Source organism: Sphaerodactylus townsendi, linkage group LG07 (genome assembly GCF_021028975.2).
Source record: "Sphaerodactylus townsendi isolate TG3544 linkage group LG07, MPM_Stown_v2.3, whole genome shotgun sequence".
Taxonomy (NCBI): Eukaryota; Metazoa; Chordata; class Lepidosauria; order Squamata; family Sphaerodactylidae; genus Sphaerodactylus; species Sphaerodactylus townsendi.
Genome location: NC_059431.1, coordinates 99734262 through 99757904, shown reverse-complemented (window position 1 = coordinate 99757904; position 23643 = coordinate 99734262). Strand labels below are relative to the sequence as shown.

General features: G+C 44.3%; 1 protein-coding gene across 2 annotated transcripts in view; it reads right to left on the bottom strand.

Annotated features, from left to right (window-relative positions):
- Window positions 1–23643, bottom strand: part of LOC125436802 (stimulated by retinoic acid gene 6 protein-like) — a 53815-nt gene that overhangs the window by 20081 nt on the left and 10091 nt on the right. For both annotated transcript variants that reach the window (XM_048504114.1, XM_048504115.1), the window contains exons 2-7: window positions 14302–14380; window positions 12768–12868; window positions 7559–7689; window positions 6364–6484; window positions 4655–4706; window positions 1363–1491 (exon numbers count right to left, since the gene is read on the bottom strand). In XM_048504114.1, coding sequence (XP_048360071.1) covers window positions 1363–1491; window positions 4655–4706; window positions 6364–6484; window positions 7559–7689; window positions 12768–12868; window positions 14302–14380 — 613 coding nt within the window. The remainder of the gene's footprint in view (window positions 1–1362; window positions 1492–4654; window positions 4707–6363; window positions 6485–7558; window positions 7690–12767; window positions 12869–14301; window positions 14381–23643) is intronic.

Sequence of the window (23643 nt, the reverse complement as noted above, 5' to 3'; positions counted from 1 at the left end):
ATATGGCTTTTTAAAGGAATTTCAGGATGAATAAAAGCCTATTGATACAATTAAAGTCACTTTTTTGGCAGGTTTATTGTGCAGCTTCAGGTAGCCAACTCAAGGTGAAGTCAGCCTTCCATCCTTCTAAGGTTAGTAAAATGAGTACCCAGCTTGATGGAGGTAAAGTGCAGATGACTGGGGAAGGCAATGACAAACCATCCCACAAACATAGTCCGCTTAGTAAATGAGGCAAAGTTGTGTAGCTAGTGGGAGCCTGCATAGAGATCTTCCAAGGGACTCTGCAGGGCTTTAAAAGGTGGAAAAAGGAAAGGCACCGATATGACATTTTGAAAGGAGAAATGGTAGGAGAAGAGGGAGCAGAGACTCTTCACTTACTTCGCACCAGAATTGGAACAACTAGTCTGCATCAAAAGTAAGCAAGCGAGAAGCTGTGCTTGTTTCTTAAAATGGTTATAGCGAACTCTTAAGTAGAATTTCCCTTGCCTAAGCCCACTGATTTCAGTGGACAATTCAGGATTGTCCTGTGAGTGCTATTAATTCTCAGACTCTCTCATGGACCATATATGTAGTTGTGGTCTCCATTGCACTGAGCATTCATTCCCTTCAGATTGGATTCTCAGTTACGCACCCAGTTTCCCCCTCTTCAAAACACACTGCACTCTCAGATTAGAGAATCTTTGAAGTTTCCAAAACCAGGTAAAGTGCAACCCCACCCACCCCCCACCCCTCGTGAAGAAACTGCAGAGAATCAGAATGTGTTTCATTTTCTTTAGGTCTTCTCACTTTTCCTTCCCATCCCCTGACCACCAACAGGAGTTCCTCCCACTTCCTTGCCACCATTTCAGAGATATCTGAAGGGACTTTTAAAATTTAAATGCTTTGAGTCTTTCGTTTGAGCAATAGACCCTTGAAACTGACATGAGATTTGTAGCCAAGTAATACCAGACCACAGACACCCTCCCCACAAAAAAGGCAGAAGGCAACCTCTCAAGAGGGAGGTTGTGCAGAAAGACCAAGGAAGGTGGGCAAAATGGCAAATCAGATTGGCTGGGGACACTTCGCAGCAGGAGGATCCCTGTTTAAACAAAGAACCACAGGGAAACCCACTGTGAAGCAAACAGCCACGTGGAAAGCAGTAAGTGCACAAAAGCCCACTGTCTGTTGGGGGACATTTTGTTTGAGGATCACCTTCCTTTGCAGGTATTTCATATCCAATGGGTTCCAACCCAAAACAGAAAACATTCGCTGCCTCTGGTAAAGACAAAGAATACAGAGATATAAGGAAAGGAATCTCCAGAAAATAAGAAAAAAAACCAAGGAAAAAGAATGAAACTACACAATTTCTTAAAAAATACTCACATTTAGAACAGCCTGCCTACTACAGATTCGTAACGATCCCACCAAGATGTGAAGAAATCGGCCGAGCAGGAAAAACTGACACACCAACGAAGGCCAGAACAGAATTACATTCATATACTCATGAAAACCCTGTGCACAAAAAGAAGATTGACAGAGTTACCTCCATCCTCTTTTACAAATAACAAAGTCTGTTTAATTTATAAACAGGAAGAATAGCTGCTCTTCTTCCCAGAAATCAAATATCCTGTTGTGATTTCAAAGAGCAAATAGTGTGATTGCAAAGTGTGGTGTGATTGCAAAGAGCAAATAGTCCCATGGATAGAAACCAGGAGAACAAAATTCAGGGGATCCTAACCACCCACAGAGTTAGGTAAGTCATAGAATTTGTTTTCATAGGATGCTTGGGTTTATTTATTTTTTATTTGTTAATCACCCCTCCCATGTTTGGCTCAGGGCAATGTACAATGCACAGTGCAATACATAAAAACTATTTCAACTAACCCAAAATTTAAAATGGGGGACTTTGGGCTAAAACCGTACTCAAATTAAAAGATAAAATAACCAACATGGTCCGTAAATCAGAAATTAATAAAATGGACTACACTAAAAGCTGTGAAATCCAAGTTTCGATAAGGAATGGGACATCAAAATGCCTCAGTGAAAGTTCATGATTTGAAATACTTCCAGGGTGAAGCTATTCTCTAACGGAACCCAGAATTTCAGTATTGCCTTTTTGGTCTGGTCTCTCATTGGTACAGGTTATATTAGGTATAAAAACTCCATACCTAGGTCAGGCAGAGAAACTCAGACCCTACCATACTAATAATCTGAGGTTGATTTAAGAAGATCAAACAAACTGTAACACATCCATATACAGTTACTTAAGTTACACCTTCTCTGAATGTTGAAAGGAAACTGAAAAGAAAAACTCCTTTATAATGTATGTAGAACAAACTTCTAAGTTCCATTCAGCTTAAGTCTCTGGGTGATGGCCTTTCATAACCATACGAAAAGGGAACTAGTGTGACTTAAATCTCTAAGAACGAAATCAGTACGAAGTATTTAATTATTCAGGGGACTTCCTCACTCCTCTCCTATATAGAGGAGGGAGAAGAGGAACTCATAATACTAGACTCTGGGAGACCTAGATGCAAACCCCCACACTCTGCCATCAGGCTTGCTGAATGACTGTGGGGCAGCCTTCTCACTCTAGCTCTCAGCCTAGCCTACTTAACAAGATTACTGTTGTGAGGATAAAAGGCAGGAGAGGATAATATGTTGTAGGCCAGTTCCAGGTCTCCCTGGGGAGAAAAGTGAAATTTAAATAAACAAACAAACGAATAAATACACAATCAACAACAACACACTTTTTTGAATGAAAAAAAGGCCACGAGAGATTCCCACTTCGGGGCAGGGAAGCAGGAGCTGAATTAGCCTTCTCCCCACTGGCCATCTTTACACTCAAACCTGCCACCTATTTTAATACACGGGGAGACAGATTAAAAAACGGGGAGACAGACATAGCATTAAAAATGGGTGGTAAGTAAAGAGTTAGACTTTTTTGTCTTAGACTAGCAGCCTCTCATTCCATTAAAACAAGCCCCTCCCCCTTTTCAGGGGGCCTTATGTGAGTCTTCATCACAACATCTAATGACCTATTTACAGCTCCCTTGGGCCCTGTCCATGGTCCTGATAACAGGCCTGTAATGATTGTTTCTGACTCTTGAACTGTTCATTCCAGCTACCTATTTTTATATATTCACTTACTCCAGTGGGACCCACGATAGCGTACATAAGTCTCCTCTCCACCATTTTATCCTCACAACACTCCTGCAAGATAGATTAGGGCTGAGAGTGTGTGACTGCCCCAAGCTCCACAGCAGAGTGGTGATTCAACTTTTGTTCTCTCAGATGTTAGTCTGCCACTAACAGCTACACCACGCTGGTTGTCTATCTAAAGATACCTCAGTCCACACATATAGGGCAGCGGTTCTTCTACAAGCTATGCCTTGAACAGGGTAGATAGTCACATGTCTAGAAGTGGTACATACAAGGAAAACAAAACCTGAACTGAGGAGATTTAGGTTTCTGCTTCATCTATTCTGATCCAACCCTTAACATTTAAATCTTGGATCAGTCTGAGTTTTCTGCAGGGCAGAAAAGCTCATGAGGACCATGTTGCTGGACATGCACAGAGGAGCTCAACTGCTATCCTTAAATTCCTTGTCAAAAGGTGGCCACTATATTCCTGCAGCACTTAAGTTGTTTGAAGCCAAGTCAATTCTGGTATGGTACCCGGTTAGGACCCCTTAACCAGTTTTGCACCACTGCAATGGTACAATCTAAATTTTTAAGATCAGCCCTCCAAGTTCCAAAATGGGTCCCTAATGCTACTCTGCAACTAGAAACAGGCCTGATGAGAGTGGAGGCTACCATTTGGGTGGCCATACTTAACTATTGGCTCAGATTACCTTGTCTTCCACTACAGATCTAGAGTATACTGTGATCTAATAGTTACAGTCTTTTATCTGCCAATTTTGTTGTTCCCTTACTCCTTGTTTCCTTTTTTTTGCTCTAATCCCATCCCCTTTATATTCCCATACCCTTTCTGTGCTCCCACTTTTCTCCTGCCAGTAGATTATTTTAGATAAAATAACTTATCTACCTCATGCTGGCCTATGACTGTAATAAAGACTGATTGATCAATTTGTAGGGCAAATTCAAGCATTGGAGGTTTCACCCCACAAACACCCCAGACTAATACAATCAGGGGCCAGTACAAAATCTGTGCATGGCTCACATCATGGAGAAGCCTCAGTAGAAGGGGCTAGCCTTTATTTGTTCCCAAATCTTGATACAGATAACCTGCCTTCCCAGTATGTAAATACAAAAGACAATGATCAAAAACCCATTAGTTAGAGGTCCGGGTTAATATCAGCAGTCTTACAGCACTGGACATGTTAATAGCATGAGGAAAAATTAGGTACCCTATACCTAACAAAATAAGCAGAAAAGGAGGGCCAGCCTCTACTGCTGATCAGCCAAATTTACAGCTTTGTGAAGCTGAAATGCTTGGATTTCACTTCCTGTTAAATATCACCCCTCAGGATTCACTAGCATACCAGAAACTCAAGCAGCTCTCCCACAGTCAAAGCAACAGTCATTATTATTCTGTAAATATGTGAGTAAGCATGCTAATTATTTCTACATCATAGCCCTCTGCAGTTTTTCCAATGTGCTCTCAGATCATGCAGTATTAATTAGGAAACAACAGTCATAATTATATACATACATCAATTGGTCCATTGGGGCACTGCACGATATCTATAAGCATGACTATTAACCTGCAAAAAAACACACGCACAGACACAATGGAGCTGTTGCGAACCCTTGAAATGGTAGCAGTCACAGAACATGCATTTGATTAAGCAAGATCTCCAGGGTTGAATCCCCACATCACAGTTCTCCAACTGGATTCACAGGGATATCCTCCTGTGGGAGGGTCAGTGACAACAAAATTACGTAGTTTGGGCGCTAAGAATCTATTTCCCACCCGATTCCTCAAAGACTCCTCCGTAAGGATACTCAACTCTGACTTGGTCATTCCATCACCACCAACCTGATTCCTTCACATGGAGATCAAAACCATCCACACATCAAACCTTTCCCACAGTGTCTTCAGCAGGCAGAACTCACCCCTTTCATATTCCCCACAATCAAGGCTAATTCGCTGCCTTCAATTCACTTCTTCAGTTCCTGCTCCCAGGGAGGAGGGGAAGATGTCATCACCCACTGACCCATCCTTACCCAACAGCATCCTCAGCTTTGTTCCCTTGAACAAAGGCAGTGCCCATCAAAGTAACAGAACAATTCAGTTGTTTAACAACTGACACTGAAGGCCAAAATTAGTTAGCACGTGGTGATTCTCCAGGAGTAAGGAGAAAACCAAGTAGCAAACAAGGTCTCCACTGCTGTCTGGCCCACAATTTTGGTGGGGCTTTGGCTTCCCCAGGGTGGGGGTAGGGTTTACGGCTGTCCCTCCAATCCCTTCCTGAGTGTTGGAATACGCAATCTGACCATCGCTGGGAGGGGTGTCGTGAAGCTTCTTAAGCCACAGGTTGAGAGTGGGCTGGCTCTCCCTGACATCCTGTCCCTCCTCGTCCGATCTTCTGATTTGCCCTCCCCCAGCTGACCTGCTGTCCCTGCCTCCCAGCCCACCTCCCGGACTGGCATGCAGCAGGAGCGGTCTGCCTCGGCTCCTTCCTTCTCTTAGCTCTACCCTCTGTTCTCTCTCTTACTCTCTCGTTCCAATCTCTTCCTCTCTGCTCCTTCTCCCTGACCTCCTCTCTGTTCTCTCCTCTATCCTCCTCCCCCAGCCTTTTCCCCTTCCCCCTTTTATTCTTTTCCTGTGCACCCATCACCCCCTCCACCAATTCCCGAGTGAGTCTCTGCCTGTCCCTTTTGCCCAGCCTGTCTCGGCATTGGGCTTTTTAAACTGCATCCCTCCCCCGCCCCCACCCAGGGCTCAGGGCTGTGTTTCCAACGAAGCGCAGTCAGTGGTAAGGCTGGGCTGGCTGCCCCGCTGCTTCTGGCAGCCACCATGGCCCTCGTGGTACTCCCGAGCGCTCGCTGGTGGTCTGCCTGGCGAGTGGCTTCCAGGCACGCCTCGCTCCCTCCGGCCGCTCCATCGTTAAGGGTGAGTCAAGGTGGGTCTGGCCCCCTTTCCTGCATGATGTGGGGTCTAGGGAGTTCGGGGCCATGGTTGGAGTTGTGCTCGTCTGGCCCGGGCCTGACAAAATGTATGGTTCTGTGTCTGGCCTCCTTGATCTGCCAGGAAGTGGCAGAAACCCGTGCACAGTACTGGAAATGCTGGGTCATTCTGGCGTATTCTAGCAGTGACCACCACTAACCAGCTTTCCAGAGGTGTCTTTGGATTCCCTTGCAATGAAAAATCTTATATCACCACAGCCTCCAACTACCTCCAACTAAAACTGTGCTCACCAGCTCAGCGTATACAGAAATCCTAGTATGGCTCCAGTTTTCCGGTAAGAAGTCGACAGACAGGCAAAGAAAGGATATGAGGAGAGGCCCACTTCAATGGTGATGAGCATAACCCAAAAGACTGTTTAAAAAAAAAGGCAAGAGAGCGTTGTTTGATTCTGTTTTCCAACAGCTTTGTAGACCATTGTTACTCTGCAACTGAGACCTACAATTTTATACAGGACATCCAACCATTCTTATTTAAATGCATTGTTTTTCTAAAATATACAGTATGAAACACTATCAAATGACCTCTCCTTCTCATAATAACCCACCCTCTTCTCTATCCTAAATAGAAGTGTGAAAGGGGGAGAGGAAAAAAGAAAAGAAAAAAATCAATAAACAAAACACGAAAAGGGGGTGAAAGTTATTTAAAGCAGATACAAATAAGTTCTTCATTCAAACATTCTGATATGAGAAACCACCCATTTGGGGCGCCAATTCCCTTTCCACATTTTTAAAAACTCCGTCACATGTGATGAGATTCCTACCAAAGTAAACTTCATCAGAGACAATTTCATAGTACCATGGCAGGATTATAATGTTTGATTCTCCTACATGACACCAGCTAAGAGAGCATGTCACCTGGCTGAATCCCAGTGTTTGTGCACTGTGCACATGGGAATCCATACAGGTGTGGGACTGTCACATGCCATAAACACAAATGTAGAACCAACTTCCATATTGGAACTCTGTATGTAAAGTGCCATCAAGTATGGCAACCCAGTAAGGTTTTCCAGGCAAGAGACTAGCAGAGGTGGTTTGTCATTAGTTTCCTCTGCATAGTAACCTTTTGCGTTCTCCCTTCCAAGTACTAATCAGGGCTGATCTTGCTTAGATGGGACAAGATCAGGATAGCCTGGGCCATCATATATTTATTTTCTCCTGCAAACACCTTCCTACAAACTATTTTCAAGATGTTTCCCATATGCAGAGTAAGCCTGGCTCCCAGCTTTTTTCGGGCAGGATTACTGACTTTTCCAACTTCCAGAATGCTTCTTAGAGCGAAGAGCTCTCCATGGAATGCACAATACTGGATTTACGCTAAGATGGAAACCGGCAATTTGATGAATAAAGATTCATCAATGAAGGAGGGAAGGCTTGTTCAATTCTCCTTTCCCCACTAACTAATGAGATCACATTTGTTTGTTTTTACCTCTAACCAAGGAAGGCATTTCTGGTTGGGGAAAATCTTGATCAAACAGGAACATCAATTTGTCAGCAGTAGCTCCAAATGCAAAACCAAATGACCATCGATTGGAGAACATACTCACAAAATCAAAGGGTCTGTGAAAGAAAGAAGGAAAAAGGAAATCTTAAGATTCTGGAAAGCAGCAGCGATTCATTAAGGACGCTTGCTCCTTTTATTCTGGAACACTTATGAGTATTTCACTGACCCTATCAAGATCAAGACCCTAATCAAAGTGTTAACACCTCAGAGTCTATCTTAATGAGGCATGAAGATGAAGAACACAGAAGTAAACTGAGGGGATTCTTGGAGGTATATAATGCTAAACCAGAAGCAGAGGAATCCACTTCCCCCAAATCTATGATATACACCTGTGACATAATGCATGAATAGGCCAAACTAGATGTGATGGCCTTCTCATGGCCACATGGGACCACAGCCATTTAAAAGTGATTTAAAAAGGGTGTGAGGCCCCATTCTTTATGAAGCCCACAATGTAGTAGGCTGAGTCATTTTTGTACCTCCCCTCCCCCCCCCCCCCGCCACAAACTTTTTCAACTGCTCAAATATCTGCATATATGCACACACAACCCCCTCTCCATGGCTGTTTTGGAACTTGAAAGGCACGCAGGAGAAATAAAGACACCTCATCTCACCACAGGGTCAACTAAGATTAAGCCCTCATGGTATTTTTAAAACACCTCAAAATGGCAACTGTGACTTCATGGTGGACAGAAGGACATGCCTAGTGTGGCACGAAGATTAGTGGATAACATCATAAAGGTTGTGATTGTGTACATAGTTCTGGATAGGCAGTGTGCATATGCGCCAGTGAGCGAATGAGTGAAATGGAGTGTCTTGAGTGCCAGAATGCAAAAAAGAATCAGTGATAGAGAGCCAGGAGTGAACGGTTTTGAATGTATGAGAAAATTAAAGGTTTAGAGAGGAGAGAGATACAGGAGAATGTGGAAGAAGAGGTTAAGAAAAAACAATTAGATTTGTGGTAAGGTCTTTGTTTACAAGGTACATCCTGGCAGGAAACCAAGATTTGATTTGTTTATATAAAGAAAACTGAGGTAGATTTAGAAAGGATAGATGAATAGTAGGTTTTGGAGAACTTTCTAAGGATTTTTTTTCTATTTCTTAAAACTTGGTCTTATTTGTTTTATTTTAGACTCTGTGTCCTCACCAGTTCTGCTGAAACCTAAAATAAATGGTTTCAGGGACAAGGCTCAGGCTAGCCAGCCTCAGTTATTAAATGAGGATTTAATTAAATAGGGATCCAGTGTGATCCTAGGGATTTAAATTAAATAGGGATCTTGGTGGCAGTGTATTTAAGAGATGCAGGGAAACAAATGATACTTCAGTGAAGGAAGTCTTAAAAATGTCAATCGCACTCCATGGGTAGCACTGCAAGTCCCATTGCTGCCTTTATATGGTGTGGGTTGAACTCCTACCTGGCTACTATGGATCTGATATGCCACACGGGTTTATGCATTTCCCACCCCAATCCCCATGGAAGCACGACTATAGTAACAGAAGATAGAAAACTGACATCACGTGGTTCAAAGTACAGGAAAAGAGATTCCAGATAAACATTAGGAAGAACTCCTAATAGTAAGGGCAAAAGTGCAACACACTGCCTCAGAGTGTGGTGGAGTCTCTGGAGGTTTTTAAACAGAGGCTGGATGGCCATCCAGGAGTGCTTTGACTGTGTTTTCCTGCATGGCAGGGAGTTGGACTTGATAGCCTATGTCAGTGGTGGCGAACCTTTGGCACTCCAGATGTTGTGACTACAATTCCCATCAGTCCCTGCCAGCATGGCCAATTGGCCATGCTGGCAGGGGCTGATGGGAATTATAGTCCATAACATCTGAAGTGCCAAAGGTTCGCCACCACGGGCCTATGTCATCCAGAGGCATGGGGGTGGGAAATGGCACCTGGGGCAACACCTGCTCTAGCCGTCCCCCAGGCACCCCCACCCCACTTACCTTAGCCGGAGGGAGCAGCCTGGTTGGGCCGCTGCCATGTGCCCCTCAGCCCCGCCCTGCTGGCTCCACCAGCTGATGGAGGAGCTCCTTCAGCCCCACTGGTTCCACCAGCTGACGGAGGAGCCTGGCAGGGGGGGCAAGAGGAGGGATGTAGGGGTCGATTCTCTGTCCACCCCCCACATGACCAGCTGGCATGTGCCAGGGGACATGAGACCCCACATATCCCCATGAGCGCTCTGTCTCTGATGTGATCTCTTCCAACTCTATAATTCTATAATTAAAAATTTCCCTCAACTGCAATACTCATCAGGGATCTATTGGTACCAGCTGTAAAGCCCGTTGTGTGAAAAAATACAACAGGCTCTAGCAAGTGGGCGCCCACAAGAAAATTGCGGAGACGGGATATTATCCTCACTTTTTCTTCTGTTCTCGCACTTCTTTGCTTCTCACTCTTCATCCTGCCACCTCTTCTCTTACTCTTCTACTTCTGACCTGCTATCCCAGCTTTCTCTTTTAGTTAGTAACACTGATCTTAATAACATCCATGTGCCCATGAAAACTACCTTTAAGGTAGCAAAGTTCCATGCTATGGCATTCTTAAAAGGGCAAATTGTGGCTCAGCTTTTACCAACCCAGTATTTTATTTTAGATTTTAAACACTGTATATTACCTGTGCTGAGTATTGTTTACTATAATCATTCTATCATTGCTGTTTGTTCACTGATCTTGGATCATAATAAAGATTGAGATATTTCTTCAGATTTTGGGGGGCAACAGTTTTACCACTTCAAGCCTTCAAGCCACAAAAAGGGCTGAGTCAGGGGTTACAGAATTGTGGGTTCCCCATTCAAAACCTGAACAACACTGAAATAGCTTTTATTTAAAAGTGGGGTTCTGTTGTGAACAAAACAATCTGAATAATACATTATATTGAGCAGACCCAAAGCCACAGAAGGAAGAAAATAGAAGAAACATTCGTTAGAACTGAACACCTAGGCCAGGAGATGGCCACTCTTCTACAAACTATTTTTCTCCACCTGCACAAACTTTAAAATTCTGGAACAACTTCAACACATTCTCCATTCCCCTAGAAGAAAAATTCCTCTTAGCAGTTCCTTTTATCTACTTCTTGCTTGGAGACAACGCCCCTCTTTCTCTCATCCTGTTGGCAGGCAGCCATTCACTCGGCCTCTCTGTGGAGGGCAGTGTTTTCAGACCATGCTGGTGAAAACATGTCACAAACTTTAAAATAATAAACACATGTTTTTGCAAAGTATGCACTACCCAGACAGCCATTGTTACTTTCGGTAGCAAGGGGAAGGGTCAGCTTATCAGGTGGAGACACAGAACAGCCGTGGAACTTTCCCAAGCTTTAAGACAAGCGGAAATGGAGCTTGAAAGAACATTACTTCATATTTACTTCACAGGATTATTGTGAGGATAAAACTGAGGAGAGGAAAATGATGTAAGCCTCTTTGGAAAAACACAGGGTATAAATGAAGTAAATTAACTCGCGTTGGTCTGCTGTGAGGCGCTAAAAAGATAAGTGAGCTCGGAAGCAGTTATCCCCATGAAACGCCCCCACCACCAGTAACAACATCCATACTCTCTGAGAACAAAGACAGACATACACAGTGGTGAAAGAAGCAATACACAGCTTCCCAGAACTGACATAATTAACTGTCCCAGCCCTGGATATCTACTGAATTAGGACTGAAAGGGAATAGAGATGTGTGTCTCTTTCGGGTTTCCAGAGTTAAAAGGCAATATTGTCACTAACTCCTACGCTCATTCCCTCTTGCCATTTATAATTAGACACATGTTTTCCAGCACTAAAAGCACAGACATGGAGTCTTTTCTCGAATATCTACCTTCCTCAGAAGGATACAAAGATTTACTCAGCACAGGGGACCAGTCAAGAGCTATAGCCTTCCTCCATAGGAGTGAATAGTAATCCAGCTGCAGGGCAGGAGAGAATGTGTTTTTGATTAAAAATGTGTTTACATTTTTTCAAAGACTCTCCTTCACCTGAAGTAAACTTTCTTCCGCTCCCTTTAAGTGCTGCATTTAAACTGCTCAGAAAAATGAAGAGGTGGGTGTGTTTTTTTCTTTCCCTTTCCCCCAAAATCATTTTTATTCCAGCTTGAACTTGGGATTTACTTGCAGAAAAGAAATGCTTAAGTCAAAGGGCCAGGAGTTGCACCTCTTGTTTTCATTAGTGTGTTCCATGTAAGTTTGGCACACACTGAAAACTTTTCTTGGACTGCCAGAGGAGAAAGTTGAAGGGAAGAAAGGGGGGGGGGGAGGGAATCCCAGTGAAACATGACTCTAGAGCAGCTCATCTGTAGCAATCAGGACCTCATAGGAGTTTTTCGCAATCGTGTGCAGGCTCAGCTCCACAACCGAGACACTTACAAACATCTTGGTAAAAAAATAACCACCCGTATCACCCTCCAGGGACCCTGACAATAGAAGGGAGTCTACGCAGACATCTGCAGAATCAGTTTTGCATGTTTTACCTTAATATGGCAGCAAAAAACCACATCAAGGAGAATGCTCCTAATTTTAAAGAGTAGAAGTCAAACTATTTTACCTCAGATGCTTAGGAATGGGAACCATGGAGTCACACTGCCCATAAGAACCTCCAGAAGCCCTTTCTCTGGTCAGCATCTCCAGCCACTGTCTCCTGTTCTGGAAATGTTATAAACAACTTGTGCCAAAAGGGCCCCACGCAGGTCTGCCACAACCGAGCATTCTTCAGCCATGTCACTTTGCCCAAGAAGCTGCTCCACAACCATCACTTGAGCGCTCTTGCATTACAATAACCACAAAAGGTTGACCAAGCAAGGCAGAAAAGTGGCAACCTGGGTCTTTTTGCCCGAGACAGTCAAAGGCCCCTTCCGCATATGCAGAATAATGCACTTTCAATCTACTTTCAGTGCACTTTGCAGCTGGATTTTACTGCGCAGAATAGCAAAATTCTCTTGCCAACAATTGTGAAAGTGGATTGAAAGCGCATTATTCTGCATGTGCGGAAGGGATCAAAGGTACCATGCAGGTACCCTGTCTGCAAGCCTAGAGGAGACCTAGTGAAAGGCTGAGCTGCTTTCACGCATTAAATGCCCCTTGCTGGATTTGTCTTTTGGGGGAAGGGCTTAAAGGAGTTGCAGGAATCTTTGACTCACATCACAATCCCTCCACGTCCATATAGTTTGTTCAGTTTTCTATCGATGCTCCATCTTCTCAGTCGCTTTTCAAGGCAGGCCAGAATTAGAATGATGACAACCTACAGATCAGGGGGAAAAACCATGAAGGTTAGTGCAGACAAATGAAACTTAGTTCTCCAGGTTACAGCCCACCTGCTCTTAGCCATTACACTACGCTGATTCCTAAGCAACTTTCTCAAACAAAAAGGGAGGGAAAAAAGGAGAAACCACAAAATGGTGACCAGCTGATTGTTGGGGGGGGGTGAGTGCGCACATAAATCATGGTTAAGGGAGAGGCTGAAAATGTTTTACAAACTTTTCAGGAATTTGTGCAGAAAGAGCCTTTGTTTTATTTTGCTATTACAAACACAGCTATCCGCTTTGCAACTATTTTTATCCACACCTTCCACTTGCTCTTTGACTTGCTCAGAAGCAGCAGAACAGACTGTACTCTCTGAGACCAGGGAAAAAGACAGTGAGGAAAAGGTTCCTACCAATAAGGCCCCACCTTCAGGGAGACAGCAAAACATAAGGTAGTGACTAGGAGCAAACGTCTTCAATCCTTAGGTCACAATCTGAAGCTCAGTTTTGGTGAGTGCTATGGAGCCAAAAGTACCATGTCAGGAACCCCTGGATTACAGTGCTGGACTAGGATCTTGGAGATCCAGGTTCAAATCCCCAGTCTGGCTGAGTAACCTTGAGCCAGGCACATATACTCGACCTATCCTACCTCATAGGATTGTTATGAGGATTAAATGGAGAAGAGAACAATGTACGCCCACTTTGACTCTCCAAAAAACGAACGAATGAACGAACCAACATGATGGATGGATGGATGGATGGATGGATGGATGGATGGATGGATGGATGGATGGATGGATGGATGGATGGATGGATGGATGGATGGATGGATGGATGGATGGATGGATGGATGGATGGATGGATGGATGGATGGATGGATGGATGGATGGATGGATGGATGGATGGATGGATGGATGGATGGATGGATGGATGGATGGATGGATGGATGGATGGAATTGAAAAGGGATATCCAAACACAATGATAGCATCTTATGAATTCAAGTAAACCAACTAGGTGAATATTGCAAAGAAGATATATATCAGTGGCAACCTTACATTTCTTGCAAATATCCAGCTAATTTGCAACTTCTGTCTTACCTCCAACGCAGTTTATCTATCAAGTGCAGGAATACATGCACTGACTGATATCCAGTCACAAAGTTCCCCTCATGGAAAGACATTTCCACTTCTGGAAACAAGATGGCAATTTCCTGTTCTCTCCCCACTCCTGACCTCCTGCTTTGCTCTGACACCTTTCCTGGGGGGGGTCTACTGAATCCCAGAAACAAAATCTTCCAGGGAAGCTCCCTGGGCTATGCCAAAAGGGGGAAGCAGGAATGATGCCCCCTGAAGTGTGTGAAACACTGGATACATGCCACCCATCAGAAAACAACAAGCAATCAACAATTGTGAGGAGGGTTGATCTACTTACAGATGGAGCAAGTGAGTAATGCAGATAATGTTCCATGTCTATTAAACTGTCACACGTGGCGCTTTTGTTGAAGTCCTCCCTGCTCAGGAAACACAGATAACACACTTATTACAGACTTCACTAGTCCCCCCTCAAAAAAAAAGTATTGCCAAAAACTTCTTCTTAAGTATCACCAGCTCTGTTGAAAACACGGAGCGGTATTTCCTAGATTTCTGATAGCTGAAGATCAGGGCAGAAGCAATAGGGATATCTGTGATTTGGCCACCCAGCATCACCAAGCACCTGGAAAGGGGTCTGTCTGCAACAGTAGCACTAGTGAGAGGTTTAAGTCTCTCCTCTGCTCTGTACAATAAGTGGTGTCCTTCTGGGTCCAACCAGTGACTCAACTAGTCCAGTTTCACATAGCGGTCACCCAGGGTAGCGCCACCAGACAGGAAACAGAGGCATTGCCTCCTCACACTGGTACTGAGAGGTTGACTGCTTCTGAATGTAAAACACCTAGACTTGAGTCCAGCAGCAAGGAAGAGACCAACAAGGTTTTTAAAATATACGCTTTTGAGCCTGAGAAGACCTACTGTTCTGAATGACAAGGAAGTAGGATTCTTATCTCATTACAGATGCTAATGTTAGGCCCCTCAGTATTTCTCCTCTGCTCTAATCAAGTTGATTATAAGCACTGGACCTCTGCATTCTTATGGCTCATTCCGCACATGCAGAATAATGCACTTTTAAACTGCTTTCAGTGCTCTTTGAAGCTGTGCGGAATAGAAAAATCCACTTGCAAACCGTTGTGAAAGTGGTTTGAAAACACATTATTTTGTGTGTGCGGAAGGGGTCATAGTCTCTTCTTTACAACATCCCCTCCACATTTTCACAGGGATGTAAGGACTCAGATCTCCATTCCGACTTGCATCTGACAAAGGGAGCACTGACTTTGAAAAGCTTACAGCCCAAAAATCTTCTTGGCTCTAAAGGGTTACTGGACTCAAATCTAGCAGCTCTACTGCAGTCCCACACAGTTACCCTCTGAAACCATCTCAATGTGAAGATTCCCTTTAGTCACCCCTTAGTTTTCCTACTCTAAATGCCACCCCCAAAGCTACTGAAGTCTGGCAGGGGGTGACTACAGAAACTTACATGTTTCCCTTAGGTGGGATTAACAGCAACTTCTGGGGAGTTATAAGTATCAGGAAATTGCTCCAATGGGTTCTTTGATAATCTCTAAGGCCCCTTCCGCACAGGCAAAATAATGCGTTTTCAAACCCCTTTCACAACTGTTTGCAAGTGGATTTTGCTATTCCGCACAGCTTCAAAGAGCACTGAAAGCAGTTTGAAAGTGCATTATTCTGCATGTGCGGAATGAGCCTAAGTCACTTCAGTAAAATAGTACACCAGATTTTATTAAAGCATTCCTTTAAAGAATGGGATTCTGCCCTTTTCTCAATTTGCTGCTATAACCACTTCAGTGGCAGTGAACAAACGTAAAACTAGTTCCAGATCAGTAAGATCAACGTAGCTTTTCAAGAAACCTAGCAATATCATCTTAGGTTCAAGGGTTATGTTGGTGACATAGTGTTTTGATAACTAACTAGATGCAGTTCTCCAAAACATCTGTACATCCTAGAGCATGTCCAAGAGATATGAAATGTATCAGCAAAGGACAAACTATATCTCCAACATGTATCCTGAAATGAATGCTAGTATGTGGGGAGTCAGATACACACAGTGAAACTATTTTATTTTTAAAATTCTTTAAGACCAGTTGAAATGAATCTGGGTCTAATGCTTTCCAAAATCCCAGATCTAACTCCGTTCTCCTGTACTAATAGAAATCTACAACTCCATCTCACATTTTTAAATGTAACTGATGGGGCTATTATCTATACTCATTAGTAATAAATATATCTTAATAATATTGCCCTTAAATGTTTAGAGCAGTGATCAATAAATCAAAGTATGATTTCATTCTCAGCCCATCATATTTGCACATCGATGTATTCACCATGTGTCTAATCTGGGGGGGGAAATGAAAGCATTAGAACCACCTATTTTTCTGGATGATTTCATCACATTAACATATTCCTTTAATTATTTATTCTTACATGACACTAGGGCACCTTGGGGGTGTGCCCATTGAGGGAGTGCCTGGGGATGAGTGGAAGAGCCTCTCCTTTGCATGCAGAGGGCCCCAGGTTCAATTCCGGGCAACTCCATTTAAAAGCAAGAGGCAATAAGTGATGTGGAAGACCTTCACTTGAGACCCTAGAGCAGTGATGGCGAACCTTTTTGAGACAGAGTGCCCAAATTGCAACCCAAACCCCACTTATTTATCACAAAGTGCCAACCCGGCAATTTAACCTGAATGCTGAGGTTTAGTTTAGAAAAAAAGCGGTTGGCTCCCTCTTCCTCCGCCCCACCTGTTTGAGCATGGGCCAGCCAGCTCTAGCCTCCAGCAAGTCCTGCGTGCACTGCTCTGTGTCTCTCCAGCTTCTCTGCCTCCTCTGCGACCCCCCCCCTCAGGCAGCAGCCACCCAGAGCACAGGCACCAGGCCGCCCAGCCAAGTCCTCCCTGCTCACCACGGTGCACGTACAGTGTGCTCAGAGGCCCAGGCCAGCCTAGATGTGTGTTTGTGTGTGTGTGTGGGGTGCTTCCGCTCCCCACATGACAATCTCTGTGCGTGTGCCCACAGAGAAGGCTCCAAGTGCCACCTCTGGCACCCGTGCCTTAGGTTTGCCATCACTGCCCTAGAGAGCACCTGCCAGTCAGAATAAAGACTAAACTTTATGCATTGATGGCCTGGTTCAGTATAAATCTCCTTCCAAAATATATGAGGAATATTAATTGTTAGATTAATGGTCCGCCCCGTAGTACTCTATGGGTCAGAGTGCTGGCTCATAACGAAAGCGACTTGATGGACAACTCCACGTCATTGAAATGTGCATGATTCGCTGGACACTGGATGTATCCCTCCTCAACCACATCACCAGCGACATGGTCTGACAACAATTTGGCATTGGACCCATTGAGGCAAAAATGAGAGAGAGGCGCCTGCGCTGGTTTGGCCATGTCCGACGAGCAGCCCCGAACACTGTCGCCAGCATCACTTATCACATTGAGGTTACTGGCTGGTGGCCACTCGGATCGTCAAAGCAACGATGGCAAGATACCATCAATGCAGATCTGAAAGTTACAGGCCTGCAACCAGCCAGTGCGCTAGATCGAGAGAAGTGGTGTTTAAAAATCCATGCAGCAGACCCTGCATTAGTGGGACAATGCTAGAAAGATTAACTGTTAGATTCTCTCATTTGTGTAGGAAGGCACACTGCTGGCCGTGAAGCTGAGAGCCTCAGAATCTTCACTTCATATCTTGCTTTGTGCCCTCCTACACAGACAGGAGAATCTGAATGAAAACAGTTGACATTCCTCAAATATTGCGGAAGAGGACTTGCATTCACTCGAGCAGGACACAAACAGTAATCTGATGAACCCGGAGATGGAATGAACCACAAATGGGCACAGACATATCAGCTTCATTCATGTTTCTTATCATTTGCATGACAGCAATGGATTTTGGTCAAGTGTGTGTTTAGATGTCTATTTGTATTTAAATTGACTGTATTTGCAAAGTTGATATGCTGAACTCGCTGTCAAGTTCTACAATTTTGTAAATTTTATACTTTTTGTCCAATTATTTCTGCATACGATTAAATTGCAAATTTTGACACTGCACTACTGTGTTCATATTTTGTAACCTGTTGTAGTTCTTCGTTGAATTAGGCTGGATTGTTTTCTCTTTTTTTACTGTAATTACTCATTTTTTGTATTACTGATTCAGTATGACATGTGTGTTTCTTTGTTCACACACTTCAGGAACCTTTAGCCTAGAATGGCAGGACCAACTTGCAGGGACTATGACACAGATTCAGAAGGAAGGCAACAGAAAGTTCACAGGTCAGGTAATATAGATTGCAGGCCCAGGGCCCAATCTAAGCAGCTGTTTGAACCCCAGTCATCGACACAACTCTGGCCTGGAGCCCTGAGTCAGAGAGCACTGAGCCAGACACACATAGCACTATTCCACTAGGATCTCTAATTGCCTTGCTCTTCTTTCAAGAAGCGCTGCCAAACGCATCCAGAATTAAGGAAATGGAACATAATGTTCCAGGGAAGGAGACCATTGCTTTCAATATCTTCATTCCTCAGCCAGGGGGCAGCCTCTGGGATTCAAAAGGAGATCAAAAACCTGGGACAGTCTGGGATTGGAGCACTTGGTCAGTTGCTTGGGAACTGTCCCAGGTACTGCAGAGCTGGTCTCAATTCTTGCTTCTGCACCTTACAGTATGTCTTCTTTGACTCTTTGTTTAATGTTGGATGCTGTTCTGCCTACCAAGTGGGCTCCTTGGTCTGGCAACTGAATCACTTGTTGGGCGAGTTAACCCTGTCTTCCCTCCATAGTTGTTGGTCCACACCATTAAGACTGAGCCTGGAAAAAGAGAGCAGATAGAATCGCAAGCTTTTCCACTAGGGAACTACAATTCTATCAGTTTGTCAGCATGCACATGCTGGTAGGGAACCTAGGGCTGGGATGTTCAGGAACCTTCAGCTCTCCATGAACATCTGGAGAGCCACAATTCCCATCAGCCTCTGTCAGCATGGCCAATTGGCCATGCTGGTAGGGGCTGATGGGAATTGTAGTTCCTGAACATCTGGAGAGCCGCAGGTTCCCTACCCCTGGGCTAGGAGAGATAAATGAGTACAGTGTCTGGCACCAGATAACACTGGACAGCTGCGTAATACCATCTGGCATCTCAGTGTAAGAGCCAGACTTGTGAGAAGTGGGAAGGAGCATGGAAAAAGCAGAAAGCACAAAGCAGAGTCTCACTTCCGGAATGTCCAAACACTTGATCACATGTTTTCTAACATCAGCCCAGTGGTGGGATCCAAAAATTTTAATAATAGGTTCCACTGGTGGTGGGATTCAAACAGTGGCGGCACCGCACACACGCACCTCCAGTCCCTATTGGGCAGGGAGGTTGCTTTAGTAACCCCTTCTTGGCACTCAGAAAAAAATAGCAACCACTTCTAGAGAAATGGTGAGAATTGGTTGGATCCCACCTCTGCAACCCCATTCTATGACCCCAACACTAGCAGCGTTCATCACAGATGCATGTCTACATATACCAATGCAGCTTTGAGATAAGCCAGCACAGCACTTTCTCATCATCCTAAACCCTTTCTAAACAGGATATAGGCTGAGGTTATAAGTTACATGAGGCTAAGTGTGCATTTAATGTAAAAGGCACTTATATGCCTTTGTCTTAACACTGAAAAAGCAGTGGTGTCTTAAAGAGCAAAACACAGGGCTGCCTATTCCCATTGGGAGTGGGAGATATGCCCCCCTCCCTCAGTGCCATTCTCACTACTGCTCAGTAGAGCAGCACAAAAAAATCGTGAGGGGGGGGAGAGAGCAATTACTGGCATCCTGACACTCTGATGTCACTTCTGGTCATGCTGGAAATGATGTCAGTGTGTTGCCATCATTATGTCATCAGTGAGGGCCCGCTAGTGGTGAGTCTCCCACTAGTTTTCAACCCTAGCAAAACTGCAGAGAGAAGTGCTGGCAGATCAGACAAGCCACATCATCTGTGAAAAAAGAAACACTAGCATAATAATGGGATTCACAATATGTGTGTGTGTGGTGGGGGGTGTTGCGTACTACCAGGCGCCAAGCTTTCTCAGCATGGTCTGGTGACCACTCAAAGAACCTGGCACAGGTCCAGGATTGGCGAGAAATGTCAACTCACTTAAAAGAGACAGAACTTGAGTCCCATCTGTAGCTGAGTCAGCTCTGTTCTGGCATGTCAGTGAGAACGTTGTTCCAGGGTTACCCTTAACAGGGCCTCATCAAGGGAAAAAAATTCTCCCAGCAATGCAGTTAGAGATGTGAAGACCCAAGGAAAGAGAACCAAACAGAAAATTTCAGTGTGGGGCAGAAACAGTTTATTTCCAAAGCAAAATGTCTCATGGGGAAAAATGGCAATTTGGGAGAATGCAAAGGAAATGCAAGCTCCTAGGCAATATTTTTGTCTTTTGTGAATAAGTGAAATGCTTTTTAGACAAGGTTTTGCTCAATCAAAGAATGTAGTATAGAAATTTTTTAAATACAGCACTAGAGTGTGGAAGTACTGCAAACTTTGGAGGCATATAAAATATTGTGAAGGATGTATCCGCTGTTTAAATGTGACTAGTTTGTGCAAAATTAGGATATAACAGGTTTGATAATACAAATGAAAGAGTTTGCTGATCACAGTGGTATAAAGCATAATGATATCCAAATATGTCACCCGTTGTATTGTGAATGTATGAGACTGGCTCTCTCTGAATAATCCACAGGCAAATTCCTTTCCATGAATACTCCATGGCCACGTGTTTTTCCATTATTAGTCCATGGTCACATGCCACCCAGCAGAGTCTGAGTTCTTCTTCAGCCTAAGGAGCCTTCCTCCGATATACATGGCTCTTCAGCCTATCAAAGGCAGCTCTTAAGCTGGAGAAAGGTTTCAAATTTTACTGAGTGGAGAAATAGAATACTTCCCACTTCCTTTAAGAAGAAGAAGAGTTGGATTTATATCCCCCCTTTCTCTCCTGTAAGGAGACTCAAAGGGGCTTACAAACTCCTTTCCCTTCTTCCTCATAACACCTTGTGAGGTAGGTGGGACTGAGAGAGCTCCAAAGAACTAGCCCAACGTCACCCAGCTGGCATATATTGGAGTGCACAAGCTAATCTACTTCACCAGGTAAGCCTCCATAGCTCAAGTGGCAGAGCGGGAAATCAAACCCGGTTCTCCAGATTAGAGTGCACCTGCTTTTAACCACTACACCACGCTGGCTCTCTTTACTATACTTTCCATTTTCAACTCCCCCCCTTCCCCATTTCTCAGATACCAAACGCTAAGGTATATTTGCTAAGGCAGCAGACGGTACATCCATTTGCAGCCTCCCTCAATCATCTACTGGATTTATTTGTAATTTTGCTTTTAGGAAACTAAGGCATTTATACTTTTAAAAAAAGTTTCTAACAACTTCTACTGAAACAGATGACAGTCATTTAGGCATCAGCAACAACTTCAGCTTCTGCACCAGGTTCAATGCTAATGGAAGTTATCTGCTTGACTATCTCTGATGAACTATGCAAAACACTGAGACACTTATCAATACACATTTGGAAGCGATCCTAAGTCTAGGAACCCTCACCACATAGGATTTTCCATGTAGCGATTGGCAGATTCTTGGTCGGCATGCAAAAAGGTCATTTCACTTTTAGGTTTTTTCTTTCGCACTGCTGATCCAATCTACGCGGACTATCTCAAAGAGATTTCTCATTACAACTTGACAAAGTAATTCAGATTCAGTGAATTGCTACTTCCTGTTCTACAGGTGCCTTGCTAGTATCTTTTAAAACCATGGCCCCCAGAGGCTTTCCTGCCTAACTTATTCCTGGCTGGAGCAAACAAAGCCCAAACAGGCTTTAAATTTTCCAGAAATCAAGGGTGCATCACCCAAAACTGGCTCCCAGGGCAAGCTTTCAAGCTGCGACCTCTCCATCACTTCCCCTTAATGGCTCTTTGCAAGGAGGCAGATTTGTTGGAGGGTTTTGTGGGGGTGGCAGCGTGGGGAGTAGCAGAGGAAGTTTGGTCAGGGGCTGGGCACAGAGGGGAAAGGGGGCAAGGGGCCAAAATGTGCCCCATGACCCAAATGAATGGCACCTGCTCAAATTACTTCTTTGCCCCCCCACCCCCAATCAGTGCCAGAAATTGCAAAAAAGCTAAATCAGTGAAAATGTCTCACTCTACGCTTGGCTTCTCTTGAACACTATGTGTGAACTGGCAGAAGTTCAAGTAAAATGTGTACCCACTTCCTCCCCAGGTGAAAATGGCATAGCAGGGACTCCTGCAAAGCAGTCTTTGCCAACTCTGGGCAATGCCTCTACAGCCAACACCCTACAGCCAACACAAGGTACAAGCCAGTAACAAGTTTACAGCAATGATAAGATCATGTACAGGGTTTTCAATTATTTCGAATGAACGAATAAGTCTTTATTGGCATGCAATTGTAACAAAATATAAAAGGACAAGAAAAACAAAACAGTACATACACACCATAAAATATCATTTACCTTTGCTTATATCCAAAAGAAAATTTGCAAGACATTCATTGTATAGGATCAGGGTTACTTAAAAGTTTTGAGATTACAATTGAATCATCAGAATGAGTGGGATCAGTAATCAGTGAAGAAATATAGTTAGCATATGTACCCCTAGCTCCTTCAGTCCTAGGGCAATGAAGAAGAGTTTGAAGAAGAGTTTGGATTTATATCCCCCCTTTCTCTCCTGTAGGAGGCTCAAAGGGGCTTACAATCTCCTTGCCCTCCCCCCCTCACAACAAACACCCTGTGAGGTAGGTGGGGCTGAGAGAGCTCCAAGAAGCTGTGACTAGCCCAAGGTCACCCAGCTGGCGTGTGTGGGAGTGTATTCCCCAGATAAGCCTCCACAGCTCAGGTGGCAGAGCTGGGAATCAAACCTAGTTCCTCCAGATTAGATACATGAGCTCTTAACCTCCTACGCCACTGCTGAATCTGGGAAGGGAGTGGGGCTTGTCATGCCCCCACAGAGGCTTTTGTTATTTCCCCTTTAACCTTCAGTTTCCCCAAAGTTAGCATGGTTTTACTTCATTGTTAAGTCTTCTAATGGAGGGATTGTAGTTAGCCCCTGTCCCTTTATTTATTTTATTTATTTATTTATTTATTTGTTCCACTTTTATACCGCCCTCCCCCAAAGGGCTCAGGGCGGTTTACATCACAATATAAACAAGCGGATAACAAAATAGAATACTAAAAATTCATGTCAGTTAAAAGCAGCGCTCTTAATTTATAATCAGTTAAAAAACAGATGGCGTTCAGCCACTAGCTCCCCAACTCCCCTGAGAGGGGAACAGCGGATCTTAGTTGTTAATGGGCACCTATCAGCAGCCGGCCTCCCCAAAAGCCCGGCGGAATAACTCAGTCTTACAGGCCCTGCGGAACTTAATTTAAGACATTTTCCCAATAGGCAGTTTTCTTTCTTTACCCAGCATATTATTATATGGTGGCAGAAGCGTACCAGGGGCAAATGGCGCCCGGAGACAAATTGTCTCCAGGATGCCCCCCAGGCTCTGCCCCCCACACCCTAGCTCCACCCCTAATGCCCCCAGGCTCCACCCCCACTGCCCTCAACCCTGCCCATGTCACCATGGACATGGGCAAGGTCTAGGGTGCCCACCTCCCCCCCAGGCTCCCCCTGCTG